The 24,485-nt window shown below is 54.0% G+C and overlaps 1 protein-coding gene across 1 annotated transcript in view; it reads left to right on the top strand.

Annotated features, from left to right (window-relative positions):
• The window catches only part of lrp6 (low density lipoprotein receptor-related protein 6), a gene marked incomplete at its 5' end in the record, with an annotated part of 107,709 nt that overhangs the window by 7,348 nt on the left and 75,876 nt on the right, over positions 1-24,485 (top strand). Inside the window, 5 exon segments of the mRNA XM_055911769.1 lie at positions 2,272-2,468; positions 7,890-8,021; positions 11,388-11,614; positions 13,099-13,268; positions 17,073-17,244. Coding sequence (XP_055767744.1) covers positions 2,272-2,468; positions 7,890-8,021; positions 11,388-11,614; positions 13,099-13,268; positions 17,073-17,244 — 898 coding nt within the window.

The raw sequence follows: 24,485 nt of genomic DNA, 5'->3' as shown, positions 1-24,485 counted from the left end.
ACTTCTGCCACCACAGTACTAAACTAGTGTCTTGTCTCTGTCTCCAGGGAGGACTACTGCTACCACAGTACTAAACTAGTGTCTGTCTCTGTGTCTCCAGGGAGGACTACTGCTACCACAGTACTAAACTAGTGTCTTGTCTCTGTGTCTCCAGGGAGGACTACTGCTACCACAGTACTAAACTAGTGTCTGTCTCTGTGTCTCCAGGGAGGACTACTGCCACCACAGTACTAAACTAGTGTCTGTCTCCAGGGAGGACTACTGCTACCACAGTACTAAACTAGTGTCTTGTCTCTGTGTCTCCAGGGAGGACTACTGCTACCACAGTACTAAACTAGTGTCTCTGTGTCTCCAGGGAGGACTACTGCTACCACAGTACTAAACTAGTGTCTTGTCTCTGTGTCTCCAGGGAGGACTACTGCTACCACAGTACTAAACTAGTGTCTCTCTCTGTGTCTCCAGGGAGGACTACTGCTACCACAGTACTAAACTAGTGTCTCTGTGTCTCCAGGGAGGACTACTGCTACCACAGTACTAAACTAGTGTCTGTCTCTGTGTCTCCAGGGAGGACTACTGCTACCACAGTACTAAACTAGTGTCTTGTCTCTGTGTCTCCAGGGAGGACTACTGCTACCACAGTACTAAACTAGTGTCTGTCTCTGTGTCTCCAGGGAGGACTACTGCCACCACAGTACTAAACTAGTGTCTGTCTCCAGGGAGGACTACTGCCACCACAGTACTAAACTAGTGTCTGTCTCCAGGGAGGACTACTGCTACCACAGTACTAAACTAGTGTCTCTGTGTCTCCAGGGAGGACTACTGCTACCACAGTACTAAACTAGTGTCTCTCTGTGTCTCCAGGGAGGACTACTGCCACCACAGTACTAAACTAGTGTCTTGTCTCTGTCTCCAGGGAGGACTACTGCTACCACAGTACTAAACTAGTGTCTGTCTCTGTGTCTCCAGGGAGGACTACTGCTACCACAGTACTAAACTAGTGTCTTGTCTCTGTGTCTCCAGGGAGGACTACTGCTACCACAGTACTAAACTAGTGTCTGTCTCTGTGTCTCCAGGGAGGACTACTGCTACCACAATACTAAACTAGTGTCTGTCTCCAGGGAGGACTACTGCTACCACAGTACTAAACTAGTGTCTTGTCTCTGTGTCTCCAGGGAGGACTACTGCTACCACAGTACTAAACTAGTGTCTTGTCTCTGTCTCCAGGGAGGACTACTGCTACCACAGTACTAAACTAGTGTCTCTGTGTCTCCAGGGAGGACTACTGCCACCACAGTACTAAACTAGTGTCTTGTCTCTGTGTCTCCAGGGAGGACTACTGCTACCACAGTACTAAACTAGTGTCTTGTCTCTGTGTCTCCAGGGAGGACTACTGCTACCACAGTACTAAACTAGTGTCTTGTCTCTGTCTCCAGGGAGGACTACTGCTACCACAGTACTAAACTAGTGTCTTGTCTCTGTGTCTCCAGGGAGGACTACTGCTACCACAGTACTAAACTAGTGTCTTGTCTCTGTCTCCAGGGAGGACTACTGCTACCACAGTACTAAACTAGTGTCTTGTCTCTGTGTCTCCAGGGAGGACTACTGCTACCACAGTACTAAACTAGTGTCTTGTCTCTGTCTCCAGGGAGGACTACTGCTACCACAGTACTAAACTAGTGTCTTGTCTCTGTGTCTCCAGGGAGGACTACTGCTACCACAGTACTAAACTAGTGTCTGTCTCTGTCTCCAGGGAGGACTACTGCTACCACAGTACTAAACTAGTGTCTCTTTGTCTCCAGGGAGGACTACTGCTACCACAGTACTAAACTAGTGTCTTGTCTCTGTGTCTCCAGGGAGGACTACTGCTACCACAGTACTAAACTAGTGTCTTGCTCTGTGTCTCCAGGGAGGACTACTGCCACCACAGTACTAAACTAGTGTCTCTGTGTCTCCAGGGAGGACTACTGCTACCACAGTACTAAACTAGTGTCTGTCTCTGTGTCTCCAGGGAGGACTACTGCTACCACAGTACTAAACTAGTGTCTCTGTGTCTCCAGGGAGGACTACTGCTACCACAGTACTAAACTAGTGTCTGTCTCTGTGTCTCCAGGGAGGACTACTGCTACCACAGTACTAAACTAGTGTCTTGTCTCTGTGTCTCCAGGGAGGACTACTGCTACCACAGTACTAAACTAGTGTCTGTCTCTGTGTCTCCAGGGAGGACTACTGCTACCACAGTACTAAACTAGTGTCTTGTCTCTGTGTCTCCAGGGAGGTGGTGGTTAAGGGAGACCTCCCTCACCCCTTTGCTCTGACGCTGTACGAGGAGACTCTCTTCTGGACGGACTGGAGCACTCATTCCATCCACTCGTGTCAGAAAGAGACCGGGGAGGATCGGAGGGAGGTCCACTCGGACATCTTCTCTCCCATGGACATACACGTCTACAGCCAGGAGAGACAGCCGCTACGTAAGACAGCCAATCACTGGTCCCACTCGCCCTGAATGACGGGCTCCTCTCCCAATCAGAATATAGAATGGGCCCGGTCTAGGTCAATAGATCTATGATCTGCTAGCTAGGTCTAGGACAGTAGATCTATGATCGGCTAGCTAGGTCTAGGACAATAGATCTATGATCGGCTAGCTAGGTTTAGGACAATAGATCTATGATCTGCTAGCTAGGTTTAGGACAATAGATCTATGATCTGCTAGCTAGGTCTAGGACATTAGATCTATGATCTGCTAGCTAGGTCTAGGACAATAGATCTATGATCTGCTAGCTAGGTCTAGGACAATAGATCTATGATCTGCTAGCTAGGTCTAGGACAATAGATCTATGATCTGCTAGCTAGGTCTAGGACAATAGATCTATGATCGGCTAGCTAGGTCTAGGTCAATAGGTCTATGATCGGCTAGCTAGGTCTAGGTCAATAGATATATGATCTGCTAGCTAGGTCTAGGACAGAGCTATGATCTGCTAGCTAGGTCTAGGACAATAGATCTATGATCTGCTAGCTAGGTCTAGGACAATAGATCTATGATCTGCTAGCTAGGTCTAGGACAATAGATCTATGATCTGCTAGCTAGGTCTAGGACAATAGATCTATGATCTGCTAGCTAGGTCTAGGACATTAGATCTATGATCTGCTAGCTAGGTCTAGGACATTAGATCTATGATCGGCTAGCTAGGTCTAGGACAACAAGATTTGTGATGGTCTAGGACAGTAGAAACCCTGTACTCTGAGGTTTAATTCAGGTAATTGGTCAGAGGGGCCTGCTACACGTCAATGACCCTGCAGTAGCAGCCCCCTTCCCCCTGCTGTAACAGCCCCCTTCCCCCTGCTGTAACAGCCCCCTTCCCCCTGCTGTAACAGCCCCCTTCCCCTTGCTGTAGCAGCCCCCTTCCCCCTGCTGTAGCAGCCCCCTTCCCCCTGCTGTAGCAGCCCCCTTCCCCCTGCTGTAGCAGCCCCCTTCCCCCTGCTGTAGCAGCCCCCTTCCCCCTGCTGTAGCAGCCCCCTTCCCCCTGCTGTAGCAGCCCCCTTCCCTTCCCCTGCTGTAGCAGCCCCCTTCCCCTGCTGTAGCAGCCCCCTTCCCTTCCCCTGCTGTAGCAGCCCCCTTCCCCCTGCTGTAGCAGCCCCCTTCCCCTGCTGTAGCAGCCCCCTTCCCCTGCTGTAGCAGCCCCCTTCCCCCTGCTGTAGCAGCCCCCTTCCCCTGCTGTAGCAGCCCCCTTCCCCCTGCTGTAGCAGCCCCCTTCCCCCTGCTGTAGCAGCCCCCTTCCCCCTGCTGTAGCAGCCCCCTTCCCCCTGCTGTAGCAGCCCCCTTCTCCTGCTGTAGCAGCCCCCTTCCTCCTGCTGTAGCAGCCCCCTTCCCCCTGCTGTAGCAGCCCCCTTCCCCTGCTGTAGCAGCCCCCTTCCCCCTGCTGTAACAGCCCCCTTCCCCCTGCTGTAACAGCCCCCTTCCCCCTGCTGTAACAGCCCCCTTCCCCCTGCTGTAACAGCCCCCTTCCCCCTGCTGTAACAGCCCCCTTCCCCCTGCTGTAACAGCCCCCTTCCCCCTGCTGTAGCAGCCCCCTTCCCTTCCCCTGCTGTAACAGCCCCCTTCCCCCTGCTGTAGCAGCCCCCTTCCCCCTGCTGTAACAGCCCCCTTCCCCCTGCTGTAACAGCCCCCTTCCCCCTGCTGTAACAGCCCCCTTCCCCCTGCTGTAGCAGCCCCCTTCCCCTTGCTGTAGCAGCCCCCTTCCCCCTGCAGTAACAGCTGTCTCCAGGGTCGTGTCTACGCCTGACACCTTATATATGCAACTTCTGCTATCAGAATACAAAGATCACATTGAAAAGACGAGTCTAGACGCACACAAGTGGCTTTGTGTTCTGATTTGTGATCAGATCTATCTGACCCCTTCAGGGGCTGGTCAGGGATCCACTGTGTGTGGATTTCTCCTCAGTCTGGACCAATCAGGCTACTGAAAGGGCATCAGAGGGCTACTCCTCAGCACTCCTCCCACAAGTCTCCAGAAAACGTGTGTTTTGGACGGAGAGGCACCTTTCTCATTATACCGTTGGAGGTGATGCGGTCCTAGCGTGTGAGGAACGTGTTCACCGGCCTTTTATAAATGCCAGCTAATATTTAGAAGAACAGTTTGTCTGTTTTTGACTAGAGTTATACTAACCCTTTTGCAATCCCTTTAGCGTCGCTTGCTAGCTAACTACAGAGGTTAGCTGGCTAATTAGCTCCCAGTAGTTAGTTTCTGCCATCAGTTGTTGTGTTTTCATATTCTGCCCGTTCCACCGTGTGTAGATTTATACTGGCGTTTGAATAAATCGCAGGAAAGGGGGGATCCGGACACACTGTGGACATGGGGGACACATTTAAATGTATCGCAGGAAAAGGGGATCCGGACACACTGTGGACATGGGGGGACACATTTAAATGTCGCGCAGGAAAGGGGGATCCGGACACACTGTGGACATGGGGGACACATTTCAATGTAGCGCAGGAAAGGGGGATCCGGACACACTGTGGACATGGGGGACACATTTAAATGTAGCGCAGGAAAGGGGGATCCGGACACACTGTGGACATGGGGGACACATTTAAATGTAGCGCAGGAAAGGGGGATCCGGACACACTGTGGACATGGGGGACACATTTAAATGTAGCGCAGGAAAGGGGGATCCGGACACACTGTGGACATGGGGGACACATTTAAATGTAGTTGAACTGTCACATCTAGACAGGGCCCAGTTGAACTGTCACGTCTAGACAGGGCCCAGTTGGACTGTCACATCTAGACAGGGCCCAGTTGAACTGTCACGTCTAGACAGGGCCCAGTTGAACTGTCACGTCTAGACAGGGCCCAGTTGAACTGTCACGTCTAGACAGGGCCCAGTTGAACTGTCACGTCTAGACAGGGCCCAGTTGAACTGTCACGTCTAGACAGGGCCCAGGACTCTCTACTCTGAGGACCGTAGAAACACACGGCCCAGTTGAACTGTCACATCTAGACAGGGCCCAGTTGAACTGTCACGTCTAGACAGGGCCCAGTTGGACTGTCACATCTAGACAGGGCCCAGTTGAACTGTCACGTCTAGACAGGGCCCAGTTGAACTGTCACGTCTAGACAGGGCCCAGTTGAACTGTCACGTCTAGACAGGGCCCAGTTGAACTGTCACGTCTAGACAGGGCCCAGTTGGACTGTCACGTCTAGACAGGGCCCAGGACTCTCTACTCTGAGGACCGTAGAAACACACGGCCCAGCTGAACTGTCACGTCTAGACAGGGCCCAGCTGAACTGTCACGTCTAGACAGGGCCCAGTTGAACTGTCACATCTAGACAGGGCCCAGTTGGACTGTCACGTCTAGACAGGGCCCAGTTGAACTGTCACGTCTAGACAGGGCCCAGTTGGACTGTCACGTCTAGACAGGGCCCAGTTGAACTGTCACGTCTAGACAGGGCCCAGTTGAACTGTCACGTCTAGACAGGGCCCAGTTGGACTGTCACGTCTAGACAGGGCCCAGTTGAACTGTCACGTCTAGACAGGGCCCAGTTGGACTGTCACGTCTAGACAGGGCCCAGTTGGACTTTCACGTCTAGACAGGGCCCAGTTGAACTGTTACGTCTAGACAGGGCCCAGAACTCTCTACTCTGAGGACCGTAGAAACACACAGCCCAGTTGAACTGTCACATCTAGACAGGGCCCAGTTGAACTGTCACGTCTAGACAGGGCCCAGTTGGACTGTCACGTCTAGACAGGGCCCAGTTGGACTGTCACGTCTAGACAGGGCCCAGTTGGACTGTCACGTCTAGACAGGGCCCAGCTGAACTGTCACGTCTAGACAGGGCCCAGAACTCTCTACTCTGAGGACCGTAGCAACACGGCCCAGCTGAACTGTCACGTCTAGACAGGGCCCAGTTGGACTGTCACGTCTAGACAGGGCCCAGTTGGACTGTCACGTCTAGACAGGGCCCAGAACTCTCTACTATGAGGACCGTAGAAACACACAGCCCAGTTGAACTGTCACATCTAGACAGGGCCCAGTTGAACTGTCACGTCTAGACAGGGCCCAGTTGGACTGTCACGTCTAGACAGGGCCCAGTTGGACTGTCACGTCTAGACAGGGCCCAGTTGGGCTGTCACGTCTAGACAGGGCCCAGCTGGACTGTCACGTCTAGACAGGGCCCAGAACACTCTACTCTGAGGACCGTAGAAACACACGGCCCAGCTGAACTGTAATAGTGGTCTGGGGCTGGTTTTCATGGTTCAGGCCCCTTAGTTCCAGTGGAGGGAAATCTTAACGCTACAGCATACAATGACATTCTAGATGATTCTGTTCTTCCAACTTTGTGGCAACAGTTTGTACTAGGCCCTTAACCTGTTTCAGCATGAAAATGCCCCCTGTGCACAAAGCAAAGTCCATACAGAAATCGTTTGGAAGAACTCGACTGACCTGCATAGAGCCCTGACCTCAACCCCACGGAACACCTTTGGGATGAATTGGAACGCCGACTGCGAGCCAGTGGAAAGTGGAAATCTAGTGGAAAGCCTTCCCAGAAGAGTGGAGGCTGTTATAGCAGCAATGTTCCAACATCTAGTGGAAAGCCTTCCCAGAAGAGTGGAGGCTGTTATAGCAGCAAAGGGGGGACCAACTCCATATTAATGCCCATGATTTTGGAATGGGATGTTGGCTGAGCGGGTGTCCACATACTTTTGGTCATGTAGTGTACTCTCCAGAGATAATGTCTCCTCAGGTCATGTAGTGTACTCTCCAGAGATAATGTCTCCTCAGGTCATGTAGTGTACTCTTCAGAGATAATGTCTCCTCAGGTCATGTAGTGTACTAAATGGGGAATAGGCTGTGGGACAGAGTGATAATGGGGAATAGGCTGTGGGACAGAGTGATAATGGGGAATAGGCTGTGGGACAGAGTGATAATGGGGAATAGGCTGTGGGACAGAGTGATAATGGGGAATAGGCTGTGGGACAGAGTGATAATGGGGAATAGGCTGTGGGACAGAGTGATAATGGGGGAATAGGCTGTGGGACAGAGTGATAATGGGGGAATAGGCTGTGGGACAGAGTGATAATGGGGAATAGGCTGTGGGACAGAGTGATAATGGGGGAATAGGCTGTGGGACAGAGTGATAATGGGGAATAGGCTGTGGGACAGAGTGATAATGGGGGAATAGGCTGTGGGACAGAGTGATAATGGGGGAATAGGCTGTGGGACAGAGTGATAATGGGGGAATAGGCTGTGGGACAGAGTGATAATGGGGGAATATGCTGTGGGACAGAGTGATAATGGGGGAATAGGCTGTGGGACAGAGTGATAATGGATGAAAGGTGTTTATCTGTAGACTGGTCCTCTGACTGCATGTCGTCTCCTTCCTGAACAGTGTCTTCACCGTGCTCCGTGAGGAACGGAGGGTGTTCCCATCTGTGTCTCCTGTCTCCTGTTACTCCTTACTACCAGTGTGCCTGTCCCACCGGAGTCCAGCTGCTGGAGGACAGCAAGACCTGCAGAGACGGTGAGAAACCGTAGATGTTAGGGGGCAGGGGGTATTAGATGCTGGAGGACAGCAAGACCTGCAGAGACGGTGAGACCCCCCCCCCCCCCCTTCTGAGACTTGCACCACAGCCCCCCCCTTCTGAGACTTGCACCACAGCCCCCCCCCCCTTCTGAGACCTGCACCACAGCCCCCCCCCCCCCCTTCCGAGACCTGCACCAACCCCCCCCCCCCCCTTCTGAGACCTGCACCACAGCCCCCCCCCCCCCCCCCCTTCTGAGACCTGCACCACAGCCCCCCCTTCTGAGACCAGCACCAACCCTATAGCGTTGGTGCTGGGTCCTTCTGCCTGGGTTAACCCTTTCAGCTGTAGGGTTGGTGCTGGTCTCAGAAGGGGGGGCTGTGGTGCTGGTTCCCCCCCCTCTCCTAAGTACTGAGTAACTACGTAGTTCACATGGGGACTGGGTGCTATTGTTGCTAGGGACTGGGTGCTATTGTTGCTGGGGGCTGGGTGCTATTGTTGCTAGGGACTGGGTGCTATTGTTGCTAGGGACTGGGTGCTATTGTTGCTGGGGGCTGGGTGCTATTGTTGCTAGGGACTGGATGCTATTGTTGCTAGGGACTGGATGCTATTGTTGCTAGGGACTGGATGCTATTGTTGCTAGGGACTGGGTGCTATTGTTGCTAGGGACTGGGTGCTATTGTTGCTAGGGACTGGGTGCTATTGTTGCTAGGGACTGGGTGCTATTGTTGCTAGGGACTGGGTGCTATTGTTGCTAGGGACTGGGTGCTATTGTTGCTAGGGACTGGGGGCTATTGTTGCTAGGGACTGGGGGCTATTGTTGCTAGGGACTGGATGCTATTGTTGCTAGGGACTGGGGGCTATTGTTGCTAGGGACTGGGTGCTATTGTTGCTAGGGACTGGGGGCTATTGTTGCTAGGGACTGGGTGCTATTGTTGCTAGGGACTGGGGGCTATTGTTGCTAGGGACTGGGGGCTATTGTTGCTAGGGACTGGATGCTATTGTTGCTAGGGACTGGGGGCTATTGTTGCTAGGGACTGGATGCTATTGTTGCTAGGGACTGGGTGCTATTGTTGCTAGGGACTGGGTGCTATTGTTGCTAGGGACTGGGGGCTATTGTTGCTAGGGACTGGATGCTATTGTTGCTAGGGACTGGATGCTATTGTTGCTAGGGACTGGATGCTATTGTTGCTAGGGACTGGGGGCTATTGTTGCTAGGGACTGGGGGCTATTGTTGCTAGGGACTGGGGGCTATTGTTGCTAGGGACTGGGTGCTATTGTTGCTAGGGACTGGATGCTATTGTTGCTAGGGACTGGGTGCTATTGTTGCTAGGGACTGGGGGCTATTGTTGCTAGGGACTGGGGGCTATTGTTGCTAGGGACTGGGGGCTATTGTTGCTAGGGACTGGGGGCTATTGTTGCTAGGGACTGGGGGCTATTGTTGCTAGGGGCTGGGGGCTATTGTTGCTAGGGGCTGGGTGCTATTGTTGCTAGGGGCTGGGTGCTATTGTTGCTAGGGGCTGGGTGCTATTGTTGCTAGGGGCTGGGTGCTATTGTTGCTAGGGGCTGGGTGCTATTGTTGCTAGGGGCTGGGTGCTATTGTTGCTAGGGGCTGGGTGCTATTGTTGCTAGGGGCTGGGTGCTATTGTTGCTAGGGGCTGGGTGCTATTGTTGCTAGGGGCTGGGTGCTATTGTTGCTAGGGGCTGGGTGCTATTGTTGCTAGGGGCTGGGTGCTATTGTTGCTAGGGGCTGGGTGCTATTGTTGCTAGGGGCTGGGGGCTATTGTTGCTAGGGGCTGGGGGCTATTGTTGCTAGGGGCTGGGGGCTATTGTTGCTAGGGGCTGGGGGCTATTGTTGCTAGGGGCTGGGGGCTATTGTTGCTAGGGGCTGGGGGCTATTGTTGCTAGGGGCTGGGGGCTATTGTTGCTAGGGGCTGGGGGCTATTGTTGCTAGGGGCTGGGGGCTATTGTTGCTAGGGGCTGGGGGCTATTGTTGCTAGGGGCTGGGGGCTATTGTTGCTAGGGGCTGGGGGCTATTGTTGCTAGGGGCTGGGGGCTATTGTTGCTAGGGGCTGGGGGCTATTGTTGCTAGGGGCTGGGGGCTATTGTTGCTGGGGCCTGGGGGCTATTGTTGCTAGGGACTGGGGGCTATTGTTGCTAGGGGCTGGGGGCTATTGTTGCTAGGGACTGGGGGCTATTGTTGCTAGGGACTGGGGGCTATTGTTGCTAGGGACTGGGGGCTATTGTTGCTAGGGACTGGGGGCTATTGTTGCTAGGGACTGGGGGCTATTGTTGCTAGGGACTGGGGGCTATTGTTGCTGGGGGCTATTGTTGCTGGGGGCTATTGTTGCTGGGGGCTATTGTTGCTGGGGGCTATTGTTGCTGGGGGCTATTGTTGCTGGGGGCTATTGTTGCTGGGGGCTATTGTTGCTGGGGGCTATTGTTGCTGGGGGCTATTGTTGCTAGGGACTGGGGGCTATTGTTGCTAGGGACTGGGGGCTATTGTTGCTAGGGACTGGGGGCTATTGTTGCTAGGGACTGGGGGCTATTGTTGCTAGGGACTGGGTGCTATTGTTGCTATGGACCAGAGAGTATTCATTCAATCGTGTCCCCACTCACCTCCTCCTGTGGTGTTATCGTGTCCCCACTCACCCCCTCCTGTGGTGTTATCGTGTCCCAACTCACCCCCTCCTGTGGTGTTATCGTGTCCCAACTCACCCCCTCCTGTGGTGTTATCGTGTCCCAACTCACCCCCTCCTGTGGTGTTATCGTGTCCCAACTCACCCCCTCCTGTGGTGTTATCGTGTCCCAACTCACCCCCTCCTGTGGTGTTATCGTGTCCCAACTCACCCCCTCCTGTGGTGTTATCGTGTCCCAACTCACCCCCTCCTGTGGTGTTATCGTGTCCCAACTCACCTCCTCCTGTGGTGTTATCGTGTCCCAACTCACCCCCTCCTGTGGTGTTATCGTGTCCCCACTCACCCCTCCTGTGGTGTTATCGTGTCCCACTCACCCCTCCTGTGGCGTTATCGTGTCCCCACTCACCTCCTCCTGTGGCGTTATCGTGTCCCCACTCACCCCCTCCTGTGGCGTTATCGTGTCCCCACTCACCTCCTCCTGTGGCGTTATCGTGTCCCCACTCACCCCCTCCTGTGGCGTTATCGTGTCCCCACTCACCCCCTCCTGTGGTGTTATCGTGTCCCCACTCACCCCTCCTGTGGTGTTATCGTGTCCCAACTCACCCCTCCTGTGGTGTTATCGTGTCCCAACTCACCCCCTCCTGTGGTGTTATCGTGTCCCAACTCACCCCTCCTGTGGCGTTATCGTGTCCCACTCACCCCTCCTCTCCTCTCTCCCCCCTCCAGGTCCCACTCAGCTCCTCCTCCTGGCCCGGCGGACTGACCTGCGCCGCATCTCCCTGGATACGCCCGACTTTACCGACATCATCCTCCAGACGGACGACATCCGCCACGCCATCGCCATCGACTACGACCCGGTGGACGGACACATCTATTGGACGGACGACGAGGTCAGGGCCATCAGGAGGTCCTACTTGGACGGTTCTGACGCTCAGTTCATCGTCACCTCACAGGTCAGTCATCCTGACCCCAGGTCACTGACAGCTGGTCAGTCGTCCTGACCTCAGGTCACTGACAGCTGGTCAGTCGTCCTGACCCCAGGTCACTGACAGCTGGTCAGTCGTCCTGACCCCAGGTCACTGACAGCTGGTCAGTCGTCCTGACCTCAGGTCACTAACAGCTGGTCAGTCGTCCTGACCTCAGGTCACTAACAGCTGGTCAGTCGTCCTGACCTCAGGTCACTAACAGCTGGTCAGTCGTCCTGACCTCAGGTCACTAACAGCTGGTCAGTCGTCCTGACCTCAGGTCACTAACAGCTGGTCAGTCGTCCTGACCTCAGGTCACTAACAGCTGGTCAGTCGTCCTGACCTCAGGTCACTAACAGCTGGTCAGTCGTCCTGACCTCAGGTCACTAACAGCTGGTCAGTCGTCCTGACCTCAGGTCACTAACAGCTGGTCAGTCGTCCTGACCTCAGGTCACTAACAGCTGGTCAGTCGTCCTGACCTCAGGTCACTAACAGCAGGTCAGTCGTCCTGACCTCAGGTCACTAACAGCTGGTCAGTCGTCCTGACCTCAGGTCACTAACAGCTGGTCAGTCATCCTGACCTCAGGTCACTGACAGCTGGTCAGTCATCCTGACCTCAGGTCACTGACAGCTGGGCCAGATATCTGGTAGCAGCAGAGGTCACATGACAGCTGGGCCAGATATCTGGTAGCAGCAGAGGTCACATGACAGCTGGGCCAGATATCTGGTAGCAGCAGAGGTCACATGACAGCTGGGCCAGATATCTGGTAGCAGCAGAGGTCACTGACAGCTGGGCCAGATATCTGGTAGCAGCAGAGGTCACTGACAGCTGGGCCAGATATCTGGTAGCAGCAGAGGTCACTGACAGCTGGGCCAGATATCTGGTAGCAGCAGAGGTCACTGACAGCTGGGCCAGATATCTGGTAGCAGCAGAGGTCACTGACAGCTGGGCCAGATATCTGGTAGCAGCAGAGGTCACTGACAGCTGGTCAGTCATCCTGACCTCAGGTCACTAACAGCTGGTCAGTCATCCTGACCTCAGGTCACTGACAGCTGGGCCAGATATCTGGTAGCAGCAGAGGTCACTGACAGCTGGGCCAGATATCTGGTAGCAGCAGAGGTCACTGACAGCTGGGCCAGATATCTGGTAGCAGCAGAGGTCACTGACAGCTGGGCCAGATATCTGGTAGCAGCAGAGGTCACTGACAGCTGGGCCAGATATCTGGTAGCAGCAGAGGTCACTGACAGCTGGGCCAGATATCTGGTAGCAGCAGAGGTCACTGACAGCTGGGCCAGATATCTGGTAGCAGCAGAGGTCACTGACAGCTGGGCCAGATATCTGGTAGCAGCAGAGGTCACTGACAGCTGGTCAGTCATCCTGACCTCCTCAGCTGGCTGTGGCGACCACTCTGCAGAACTGCCTCCAGAACAACATTCACGAGGGACTACGCTAACCCGATCTTCTCTCTTAGGTGAACCACCCCGACGGCATCGCGGTGGACTGGATCGCCCGGAACCTGTACTGGACGGACACGGGAACGGACCGCATCGAGGTGACACGCCTCAACGGAACCATGCGGAAGATCTTGATATCAGAGGACCTGGACGAACCACGAGCCATCGTACTGGATCCTGTCGCTGGGTAACTGCTGTCTCTATACTAACCCCTACACCCTAACCCCTAACCATCGTACTGGATCCTGTCGCTGGGTAACTGCTGTCTCTATACTAACCCCTACACCCTAACCCCTAGCCATCGTACTGGATCCTGTCGCTGGGTAACTACGGTCTCTATACTAACCCCTACACCCTAACCCCTAACCATCGTACTGGATCCTGTCGCTGGGTAACTGCTGTCTCTATACTAACCACTACACCCTAACCCCTAACCATCGTACTGGACCCTGTCGCTGGGTAACTGCTGTCTCTATACTAACCCCTACACCCTAACCCCTAACCATCGTACTGGATCCTGTCGCTGGGTAACTGCTGTCTCTATACTAACCCCTACACCCTAACCCCTAACCATCGTACTGGATCCTGTCGCTGGGTAACTGCTGTCTCTATACTAACCCCTACACCCTAACCCCTAACCATCGTACTGGATCCTGTCGCTGGGTAACTGCTGTCTCTATACTAACCCCTACACCCTAACCCCTAACCATCGTACTGGATCCTGGCGCTGGGTAACTGCTGTCTCTATACTAACCCCTAACCATCGTACTGGATCCTGTCGCTGGGTAACTGCTGTCTCTATACTAACCCCTAACCATCGTACTGGATCCTGTCGCTGGGTAACTGCTGTCTCTATACTAACCCCTACACCCTAACCCCTAACCATCGTACTGGATCCTGTTGCTGGGTAACTGCTGTCTCTATACTAACCCCTAACCATCGTACTGGATCCTGTTGCTGGGTAACTGCTGTCTCTATACTAACCCCTAACCATCGTACTGGATCCTGTTGCTGGGTAACTGCTGTCTCTATACTAACCCCTAACCATCGTACTGGATCCTGTCGCTGGGTAACTGCTGTCTCTATACTAACCCCTACACCCTAACCCCTAACCATCGTACTGGATCCTGTCGCTGGGTAACTGCTGTCTCTATACTAACCCCTACACCCTAACCCCTAACCATCGTACTGGATCCTGGCGCTGGGTAACTGCTGTCTCTATACTAACCCCTACACCCTAACCCCTAACCATCGTACTGGATCCTGGCGCTGGGTAACTGCTGTCTCTATACTAACCCCTAACCATCGTACTGGATCCTGTCGCTGGGTAACTGCTGTCTCTATACTAACCCCTACACCCTAACCCCTAACCATCGTACTGGATCCTGTCGCTGGGTAACTGCTGTCTCTATACTAACCCCTAACCATCGTACTGGATCCTGTCGCTGGGTAACTGCTGTCTCTATACTAACCCCTAACCATCGTACTGGATCCTGTCGCTGGGTAACTGCTGTCTCTATACTAACCCCTACACCCTAACCCCTAACCATCGTACTGGATCCTGTCGCTGGGTAACTGCTGTCTCTATACTATCCCCTAACCATCGTACTGGATCCTGTCGCTGGGTAACTGCTGTCTCTATACTAACCCCTAACCATCGTACTGGATCCTGTCGCTGGAATCAACTGAAATGTGTCTTCCACATTTAATCCAACCCCTCTGAATCAGAGAGGTTCCCGGGGAACAGTGGGGTTAACTGCCTTGTTCCGGGGCAGAACGACAACCCCTCTGAATGAGAGGTTCCCGGGGAACAGTGGGGGTTAACTGCCTTGTTCCGGGGCAGAACGACAACCCCTCTGAAACAGAGAGGTTCCCGGGGAACAGTGGGGTTAACTGCCTTGTTCCGGGGCAGAACGACAACCCCTCTGAATCAGAGAGGTTCCCGGGGAACAGTGGGGTTAACTGCCTTGTTCCGGGGGCAGAACGACAACCCCTCTGAATCAGAGAGGTTCCCGGGGAACAGTGGGGTTAACTGCCTTGTTCCGGGGGCAGAACGACAACCCCTCTGAATCAGAGAGGTTCCCGGGGAACAGTGGGGTTAACTGCCTTGTTCCGGGGCAGAACGACAACCCCTCTGAATCAGAGAGGTTCCCGGGGAACAGTGGGGGTTAACTGCCTTGTTCCGGGGCAGAACGACAACCCCTCTGAATCAGAGAGGTTCCCGGGGAACAGTGGGGTTAACTGCCTTGTTCCGGGGGCAGAACGACAACCCCTCTGAATCAGAGAGGTTCCCGGGGAACAGTGGGGTTAACTGCCTTGTTCCGGGGGCAGAACGACAACCCCTCTGAATCAGAGAGGTTCCCGGGGAACAGTGGGGTTAACTGCCTTGTTCCGGGGCAGAACGACAGATTTTTACCTTGTCAGCTCAGGAATTCTATCCAGCATCCTTTCTGGCCCAACGCTCTAACCACTAGGCTACCTGCCGCCCCAGATCCTGTCGCTGGGTAACTACGGTCTCTATACTAACCCCTACACCCTAACCCCTAACCATCATACTGGAACCCTGTCGCTGGGTAACTACGGTCTCTATACTAGGTAGGGCTCTCTCCCCTCTCTGGTAGGGGGGGCTCTCTCCCCTCTCTGGTAGGGGGGGCTCTCTCCCCTCTCTGGTAGGGGGCTCTCTCCCCTCTCTGGTAGGGGGGGCTCTCTCCCCTCTCTGGTAGGGGGGGCTCTCTCCCCTCTCTGGTAGGGGGGGCTCTCTCCCCTCTCTGGTAGGGGGGGCTCTCTCCCCTCTCTGGTAGGGGGGGCTCTCTCCCCTCTCTGGTAGGGGGCTCTCTCCCCTCTCTGGTAGGGGGGGCTCTCTCCCCTCTCTGGTAGGGGGCTCTCTCCCCTCTCTGGTAGGGGGCTCTCTCCCCTCTCTGGTAGGGGGCTCTCTCCCCTCTCTGGTAGGGGGCTCTCTCCCCTCTCTGGTAGGGGGCTCTCTCCCCTCTCTGGTAGGGGGGGCTCTCTCCCCTCTCTGGTAGGGGGGGCTCTCTCCCCTCTCTGGTAGGGGGGGCTCTCTCCCCTCTCTGGTAGGGGGGGCTCTCTCCCCTCTCTGGTAGGGGGGGCTCTCTCCCCTCTCTGGTAGGGGGGGCTCTCTCCCCTCTCTGGTAGGGGGGGCTCTCTCCCCTCTCTGGTAGGGGGGGCTCTCTCCCCTCTCTGGTAGGGGGGGCTCTCTCCCCTCTCTGGTAGGGGGGGGCTCTCTCCCCTCTCTGGTAGGGGGGGGCTCTCTCCCCTCTCTGGTAGGGGGGGCTCTCTCCCCTCTCTGGTAGGGGGGGCTCTCTCCCCTCTCTGGTAGGGGGGGCTCTCTCCCCTCTCTGGTAGGGGGGGCTCTCTCCCCTCTCTGGTAGGGGGGAATCTCTCCCCTCTCTGGTAGGGGGGGCTCTCTCCCCTCTCTGGTAGGGGGGGCTCTCTCCCCTCTCTGGTAGGGGGGGCTCTCTCCCCTCTCTGGTAGGGGGGGCTCTCCCCTCTCTGGTAGGGGGGGCTCTCTCCCCTCTCTGGTAGGGGGGGCTCTCTCCCCTCTCTGGTAGGGGGGGCTCTCTCCCCTCTCTGGTAGGGGGGGCTCTCTCCCCTCTCTGGTAGGGGGGGCTCTCTCCCCTCTCTGGTAGGGGGGGCTCTCTCCCCTCTCTGGTAGGGGGGGCTCTCTCCCCTCTCTGGTAGGGGGGGCTCTCTCCCCTCTCTGGTAGGGGGGGCTCTCTCCCCTCTCTGGTAGGGGGGGCTCTCTCCCCTCTCTGGTAGGGGGGGCTCTCTCCCCTCTCTGGTAGGGGGGGCTCTCTCCCCTCTCTGGTAGGGGGGGCTCTCTCCCCTCTCTGGTAGGGGGGGCTCTCTCCCCTCTCTGGTAGGGGGGGGCTCTCTCCCCTCTCTGGTAGGGGGGGCTCTCTCCCCTCTCTGGTAGGGGGGGCTCTCTCCCCTCTCTGGTAGGCTCATGCTGTTCCCTCTCTGGTCGTTCCAGGTACATGTACTGGACAGACTGGGGCGAGGTTCCTAAGATAGAGCGTGCGGACCTGGACGGGACGGAGAGGCTGGTGATGGTCAACACCTCCCTGGGCTGGCCCAATGGACTGGCGCTGGACTACACGGACCGGATGATCTACTGGGGCGACGCCAAGACGGACAAGATCGAGGTATTTCACTCAGTCTACTTTCTACGGAATGGATGGATGAGGGTTTCAGAAAGTCTTCCTATCGCCACATTCAGCCCTCTGCTGCGTTGGCATGTTCCGTCAGCTGGTTGTGTTGGTATGTTCCATCAGCTGGATGTGTTGGTATGTTCCATCAGCTGGATGTATGTTCCATCAGCTGGCTGTGTTGGTATGTTCCATCAGCTGGTTGTGTTGGTATGTTCCATCAGCTGGTTGTGTTGGTATGTTCCATCAGCTGGTTGTGTTGGTATGATCCATCAGCTGGTTGTGTTGGTATGATCCATCAGCTGGTTGTATGTTCCATCAGCTGGTTGTGTTGGTATGTTCCATCAGCTGGTTGTGTTGGTATGTTCCATCAGCTGGTTGTGTTGGTATGTTCCATCAGCTGGTTGTGTTGGTATGTTCCATCAGCTGGTTGTGTTGGTATGTTCCATCAGCTGGTTGTGTTGGTATGATCCATCAGCTGGTTGTGTTGGTATGATCCATCAGCTGGTTGTATGTTCCATCAGCTGGTTGTGTTGGTATGTTCCATCAGCTGGTTGTGTTGGTATGATCCATCAGCTGGTTGTGTTGGTATGATCCATCAGCTGGTTGTGTTGGTATGATCCATCAGCTGGTTGTGTTGGTATGTTCCATCAGCTGGTTGTATGTTCCATCAGCTGGTTGTGTTGGTATGTTCCATCAGCTGGTTGTGTTGGTATGTTCCATCAGCTGGTTGTGTTGGTATGTTCCATCAGCTGGTTGTGTTGGTATGTTCCATCAGCTGGTTGTGTTGGTATGTTCCATCAGCTGGTTGTGTTGGTATGTTCCATCAGCTGGTTGTGTTGGTATGTTCCATCAGCTGGTATGTTGGTATGTTCCATCAGCTGGTTGTGTTGGTATGTTCCATCAGCTGGCTGTGTTGGTATGTTCCATCAGCTGGTTGTGTTGGTATGATCCATCAGCTGGTTGTGTTGGTATGTTCCATCAGCTGGTTGTGTTGGTATGTTCCATCAGCTGGTTGTGTTGGTATGTTCCATCAGCTGGTTGTGTTGGTATGTTCCATCAGCTGGTTGTGTTGGTATGTTCCATCAGCTGGTTGTATGGTCCATCAGCTGGTTGTGTTGGTATGTTCCATCAGCTGGTTGTATGTTCCGTCAGCTGGTTGTGTTGGTATGTTCCATCAGCTGGTTGTGTTGGTATGTTCCATCAGCTGGTTGTATGATCCATCAGCTGGTTGTGTTGGTATGTTCCATCAGCTGGTTGTGTTGGTATGTTCCATCAGCTGGTTGTGTTGGTATGTTCCATCAGCTGGCTGTGTTGGTATGTTCCATCAGCTGGCTGTGTTGGTATGTTCCATCAGCTGGCTGTGTTGGTATGTTCCATCAGCTGGTTGTGTTGGTATGTTCCATCAGCTGGTTGTGTTGGTATGATCCATCAGCTGGTTGTGTTGGTATGTTCCATCAGCTGGTTGTGTTGGTATGATCCATTAGCTGGTTGTGTTGGTATGATCCATCAGCTGGTTGTGTTGGTATGTTCCATCAGCTGGTTGTGTTGGTATGTTCCATCAGCTGGTTGTGTTGGTATGTTCCATCAGCTGGTTGTGTTGGTATGTTCCATCAGCTGGTTGTGTTGGTATGTTCCATCAGCTGGTTGTGTTGGTATGTTCCATCAGCTGGTTGTGTTGGTATGTTCCATCAGCTGGTTGTGTTGGTATGTTCCATCAGCTGGTTGTGTTGGTATGTTCCATCAGCTGGTTGTGTTGGTATGTTCCATCAGCTGGTTGTATGTTCCATCAGCTGGTTGTGTTGGTATGTTCCATCAGCTGGTTGTGTTGGTATGTTCCATCAGCTGGTTGTGTTGGTATGATCCATCAGCTGGTTGTGTTGGTATGATCCATCAGCTGGTTGTGTTGGTATGTTCCATCAGCTGGTTGTATGTTCCATCAGCTGGTTGTGTTGGTATGATCCATCAGCTGGTTGTGTTGGTATGTTCCATCAGCTGGTTGCGTTGGTATGTTCCATCAGCTGGTTGTGTTGGTATGTTCCATCAGCTGGTTGTGTTGGTATGTTCCATCAGCTGGTTGTGTTGGTATGTTCCATCAGCTGGTTGTGTTGGTATGATCCATCAGCTGGTTGTGTTGGTATGTTCCATCAGCTGGTTGTGTTGGTATGTTCCATCAGCTGGTTGTATGTTCCATCAGCTGGTTGTGTTGGTATGTTCCATCAGCTGGTTGTATGTTCCATCAGCTGGTTGTGTTGGTATGTTCCATCAGCTGGTTGTGTTGGTATGTTCCATCAGCTGGTTGTGTTGGTATGTTCCATCAGCTGGTTGTGTTGGTATGTTCCATCAGCTGGCTGTGTTGGTATGTTCCATCAGCTGGTTGTGTTGGTATGTTCCATCAGCTGGTTGTGTTGGTATGTTCCATCAGCTGGATGTATGTTCCATCAGCTGGCTGTGTTGGTATGTTCCGTCAGCTGGTTGTGTTGGTATGTTCCATCAGCTGGTTGTGTTGGTATGTTCCATCAGCTGGTTGTATGTTCCGTCAGCTGGTTGTGTTGGTATGTTCCATCAGCTGGTTGTGTTGGTATGTTCCATCAGCTGGTTGTATGTTCCATCAGCTGGCTGTGTTGGTATGTTCCATCAGCTGGTTGTGTTGGTATGATCCATCAGCTGGTTGTGTTGGTATGATCCATCAGCTGGTTGTGTTGGTATGTTCCATCAGCTGGTTGTGTTGGTATGTTCCGTCAGCTGCTGTGTTGGCATGATCCATCAGCTTCTGTGTTGGCATGATCCATCAGCTGCTGTGTTGGCATGATCCATCAGCTGCTGTGTTGGCATGATCCATCAGCTGGTATGTTGGTATGTTCCATCAGCTGGTTGTGTTGGTATGATCCATCAGCTGGTTGTGTTGGCATGATCCATCAGCTTCTGTGTTGGCATGATCCATCAGCTTCTGTGTTGGTATGTTCCATCAGCTGGTATGTTGGTATGTTCCATCAGCTGGTTGTGTTGGTATGATCCATCAGCTGGTTGTGTTGGCATGATCCATCAGCTTCTGTGTTGGCATGATCCATCAGCTTCTGTGTTGGCATGATCCATCAGCTGGTATGTTGGTATGTTCCATCAGCTGCTGTGTTGGCATGATCCATCAGCTGGTATGTTGGTATGTTCCATCAGCTGCTGTGTTGGCATGTGTGTGGAACGGTGGGTAGCTAGCTGTGTGTCTGCAGGGGGGCCCTAGACGCATCACAGGACCCTCTACCACTATGAACAGCCTGATACACACATCCCCTAGCAGCATCACAGGACCCTCTACCACTATGAACAGCCTGATACACTCGTCCCCTAGCAGCATCACAGGACCCTCTACCACTATGAACAGCCTGATACACACACGTCCCCTAGCAGCATCACAGGACCCTCTACCACTATGAACAGCCTGATACACACACGTCCCCTAGCAGCATCACAGGACCCTCTACCACTAAGAACATTCTGATACACACGTCCCCTAGCAGCATCACAGGACCCTCTACCACTATGAACAGCCTGATACACACACGTCCCCTAGCAGCATCACAGGACCCTCTACCACTATGAACAGCCTGATACACACACGTCCCCTAGCAGCATCACAGGACCCTCTACCACTATGAACAGCCTGATACACACTCGTCCCCTAGCAGCATCACAGGACCCTCTACCACTATGAACATTCTGATACACACGTCCCCTAGCAGCATCACAGGACCCTCTACCACTATGAACATTCTGATACACACACGCCCCCTAGCAGCATCACAGGACCATCTACCACTATGAACAGCCTGATACACACGCCCCCTAGCAGCATCACAGGACCATCTACCACTATGAACAGCCTGATACACACGTCCCCTAGCAGCATCACAGGACCCTCTACAACTATGAACAGCCTGATACACACACGTCCCCTAGCAGCATCACAGGACCCTCTACCACTATGAACAGCCTGATACACACGTCCCCTAGCAGCATCACAGGACCCTCTACCACTATGAACAGCCTGATACACACGTCCCCTAGCAGCATCACAGGACCCTCTACAACTATGAACAGCCTGACACACACACGTCCCCTAGCAGCATCACAGGACCAATATCTCCACACACACTCCTTTCAGAAGGGAAGTCATATGACCAGGGAGTTATTACCTGATTGGTGGACACTGTTTGAAGGGCATTGGAAGCATTCTGTCTCAACGTAGTCTCTGGTGGACAGGTTCTGAAGCTCTCTGGTGGACAGGTTCTGAAGCTCTCTGGTGGACAGGTTCTGAAGCTCTCTGGTGGACAGGTTCTGAAGCTCTCTGGTGGACAGGTTCTGAAGCTCTCTGGTGGACAGGTTCTGAAGCTCTCTGGTGGACAGGTTCTGAAGCTCTCTGGTGGACAGGTTCTGAAGCTCTCTGGTGGACAGGTTCTGAAGCTCTCTGGTGGACAGGTTCTGAAGCTCTCTGGTGGACAGGTTCTGAAGCTCTCTGGTGGACAGGTTCTGAAGCTCTCTGGTGGACAGGTTCTGAAGCTCTCTGGTGGACAGGTTCTGAAGCTCTCTGGTGGACAGGTTCTGAAGCTCTCTGGTGGACAGGTTCTGAAGCTCTCTGGTGGACAGGTTCTGAAGCTCTCTGGTGGACAGGTTCTGAAGCTCTCTGGTGGACAGGTTCTGAAGCTCTCTGGTGGACAGGTTCTGAAGCTCTCTGGTGGACAGGTTCTGAAGCTCTCTGGTGGACAGGTTCTGAAGCTCTCTGGTGGACAGGTTCTGAAGCTCTCTGGTGGACAGGTTCTGAAGCTCTCTGGTGGACAGGTTCTGAAGCTCTCTGGTGGACAGGTTCTGAAGCTCTCTGGTGGACAGGTTCTGAAGCTCTCTGGTGGACAGGTTCTGAAGCTCTCTGGTGGACAGGTTCTGAAGCTCTCTGGTGGACAGGTTCTGAAGCTCTCTGGTGGACAGGTTCTGAAGCTCTCTGGTGGACAGGTTCTGAAGCTCTCTGGTGGACAGGTTCTGAAGCTCTCCGGTGGACAGGTTCTGAAGCTCTGTTTGCCGTGGCGCCATAGATTCTCCTTTAGAAGCTGCTACCAAGTTGGTAACATAGAAATGTTGCTTCATAGCAACTCAGACTATCCATAAAGAGAGTTTCTCCTTGAAAACATCTTGCTCTTGTAATCATTTAAGACTAGTCGACATCATGGCCAGCTGGATCAGTACCTCATCCCAGAGCCCAGGCAGCAGTGAGGTCCTCCTATGAGGACTAGTCGACATCATGGCCAGCTGGATCAGTACCTCAGCCCAGAGCCCAGGCAGCAGTGAGGTCCTCCTATGAGGACTAGTCGACATCATGGCCAGCTGGATCAGTACCTCAGCCCAGGCAGCAGTGAGGTCCTCCTATGAGGACTAGTCTACATCATGGCCAGCTGGATCAGTACCTCATCCCAGAGCCCAGGCAGCAGTGAGGTCCTCCTATGAGGACTAGTCGACATCATGGCCAGCTGGATCAGTACCTCAGCCCAGGCAGCAGTGAGGTCCTCCTATGAGGACTAGTCTACATCATGGCCAGCTGGATCAGTACCTCAGCCCAGAGCCCAGGCAGCAGTGAGGTCCTCCTATGAGGACTAGTCGACATCATGGCCAGCTGGATCAGTACCTCAGTCCAGAGCCCAGGCAGCAGTGAGGTCCTCCTATGAGGACTAGTCTACATCATGGCCAGCTGGATCAGTACCTCAGCCCAGAGTCCAGGCAGCAGTGAGGTCCTCCTATGAGGACTAATCTACATCATGACCAGCTGTATCAGTACCTCAGTACCAGAGCCCAGGCAGCAGTGAGGTCCTCCTATGAGGACTAGTCTACATCATGACCAGCTGGATCAGTACCTCAGCCCAGAGCCCAGACAGCAGTGAGGTCCTCCTATGAGGACTAGTCTACATCATGGCCAGCTGGATCAGTACCTCCCTCAACCCAGAGTCCAGGCAGCAGTGAGGTCCTCCTATGAGGACTAGTCTACATCATGGCCAGCTGGATCAGTACCTCAGCCCAGAGCCCAGGCAGCAGTGAGGTCCTCCTATGAGGACTAGTCGACATCATGGCCAGCTGGATCAGTACCTCAGTCCAGAGCCCAGGAAGCAGTGAGGTCCTCCTATGAGGACTAGTCGACATCATGGCCAGCTGGATCAGTACCTCAGCCCAGAGCCCAGGCAGCAGTGAGGTCCTCCTATGAGGACTAGTCTACATCATGGCCAGCTGGATCAGTACCTCAGCCCAGAGCCCAGGAAGCAGTGAGGTCCTCCTATGAGGACTAGTCTACATCATGGCCAGCTGGATCAGTACCTCAGCCCAGGCAGCAGTGAGGTCCTGTCTACATCATGGCCAGCTGGATCAGTACCTCAGCCCAGAGCCCAGGCAGCAGTGAGGTCCTCCTATGAGGACTAGTCTACATCATGGCCAGCTGGATCAGTACCTCAGCCCAGAGCCCAGGCAGCAGTGAGGTCCTCCTATGAGGACTAGTCGACATCATGGCCAGCTGGATCAGTACCTCATCCCAGAGCCCAGGCAGCAGTGAGGTCCTCCTATGAGGACTAGTCTACATCATGGCCAGCTGGATCAGTACCTCATCCCAGAGCCCAGGCAGCAGTGAGGTCCTCCTATGAGGACTAGTCGACATCATGGCCAGCTGGATCAGTACCTCAGCCCAGAGCCCAGGCAGCAGTGAGGTCCTCCTATGAGGACTAGTCGACATCATGGCCAGCTGGATCAGTACCTCAGCCCAGGCAGCAGTGAGGTCCTCCTATGAGGACTAGTCTACATCATGGCCAGCTGGATCAGTACCTCAGCCCAGAGCCCAGGCAGCAGTGAGGTCCTCCTATGAGGACTAGTCGACATCATGGCCAGCTGGATCAGTACCTCAGTCCAGAGCCCAGGCAGCAGTGAGGTCCTCCTATGAGGACTAGTCTACATCATGGCCAGCTGGATCAGTACCTCAGCCCAGAGTCCAGGCAGCAGTGAGGTCCTCCTATGAGGACTAATCTACATCATGACCAGCTGTATCAGTACCTCAGTACCAGAGCCCAGGCAGCAGTGAGGTCCTCCTATGAGGACTAGTCTACATCATGACCAGCTGGATCAGTACCTCAGCCCAGAGCCCAGACAGCAGTGAGGTCCTCCTATGAGGACTAGTCTACATCATGGCCAGCTGGATCAGTACCTCAGCCCAGAGTCCA

This window comes from Salvelinus fontinalis, unplaced genomic scaffold (genome assembly GCF_029448725.1).
Source record: "Salvelinus fontinalis isolate EN_2023a unplaced genomic scaffold, ASM2944872v1 scaffold_0092, whole genome shotgun sequence".
Classification (NCBI taxonomy): domain Eukaryota; kingdom Metazoa; phylum Chordata; class Actinopteri; order Salmoniformes; family Salmonidae; genus Salvelinus; species Salvelinus fontinalis.
The sequence above is the reverse complement of the archived record's forward strand: the minus strand, read 5'-3'. Positions and strand labels throughout refer to the sequence as shown.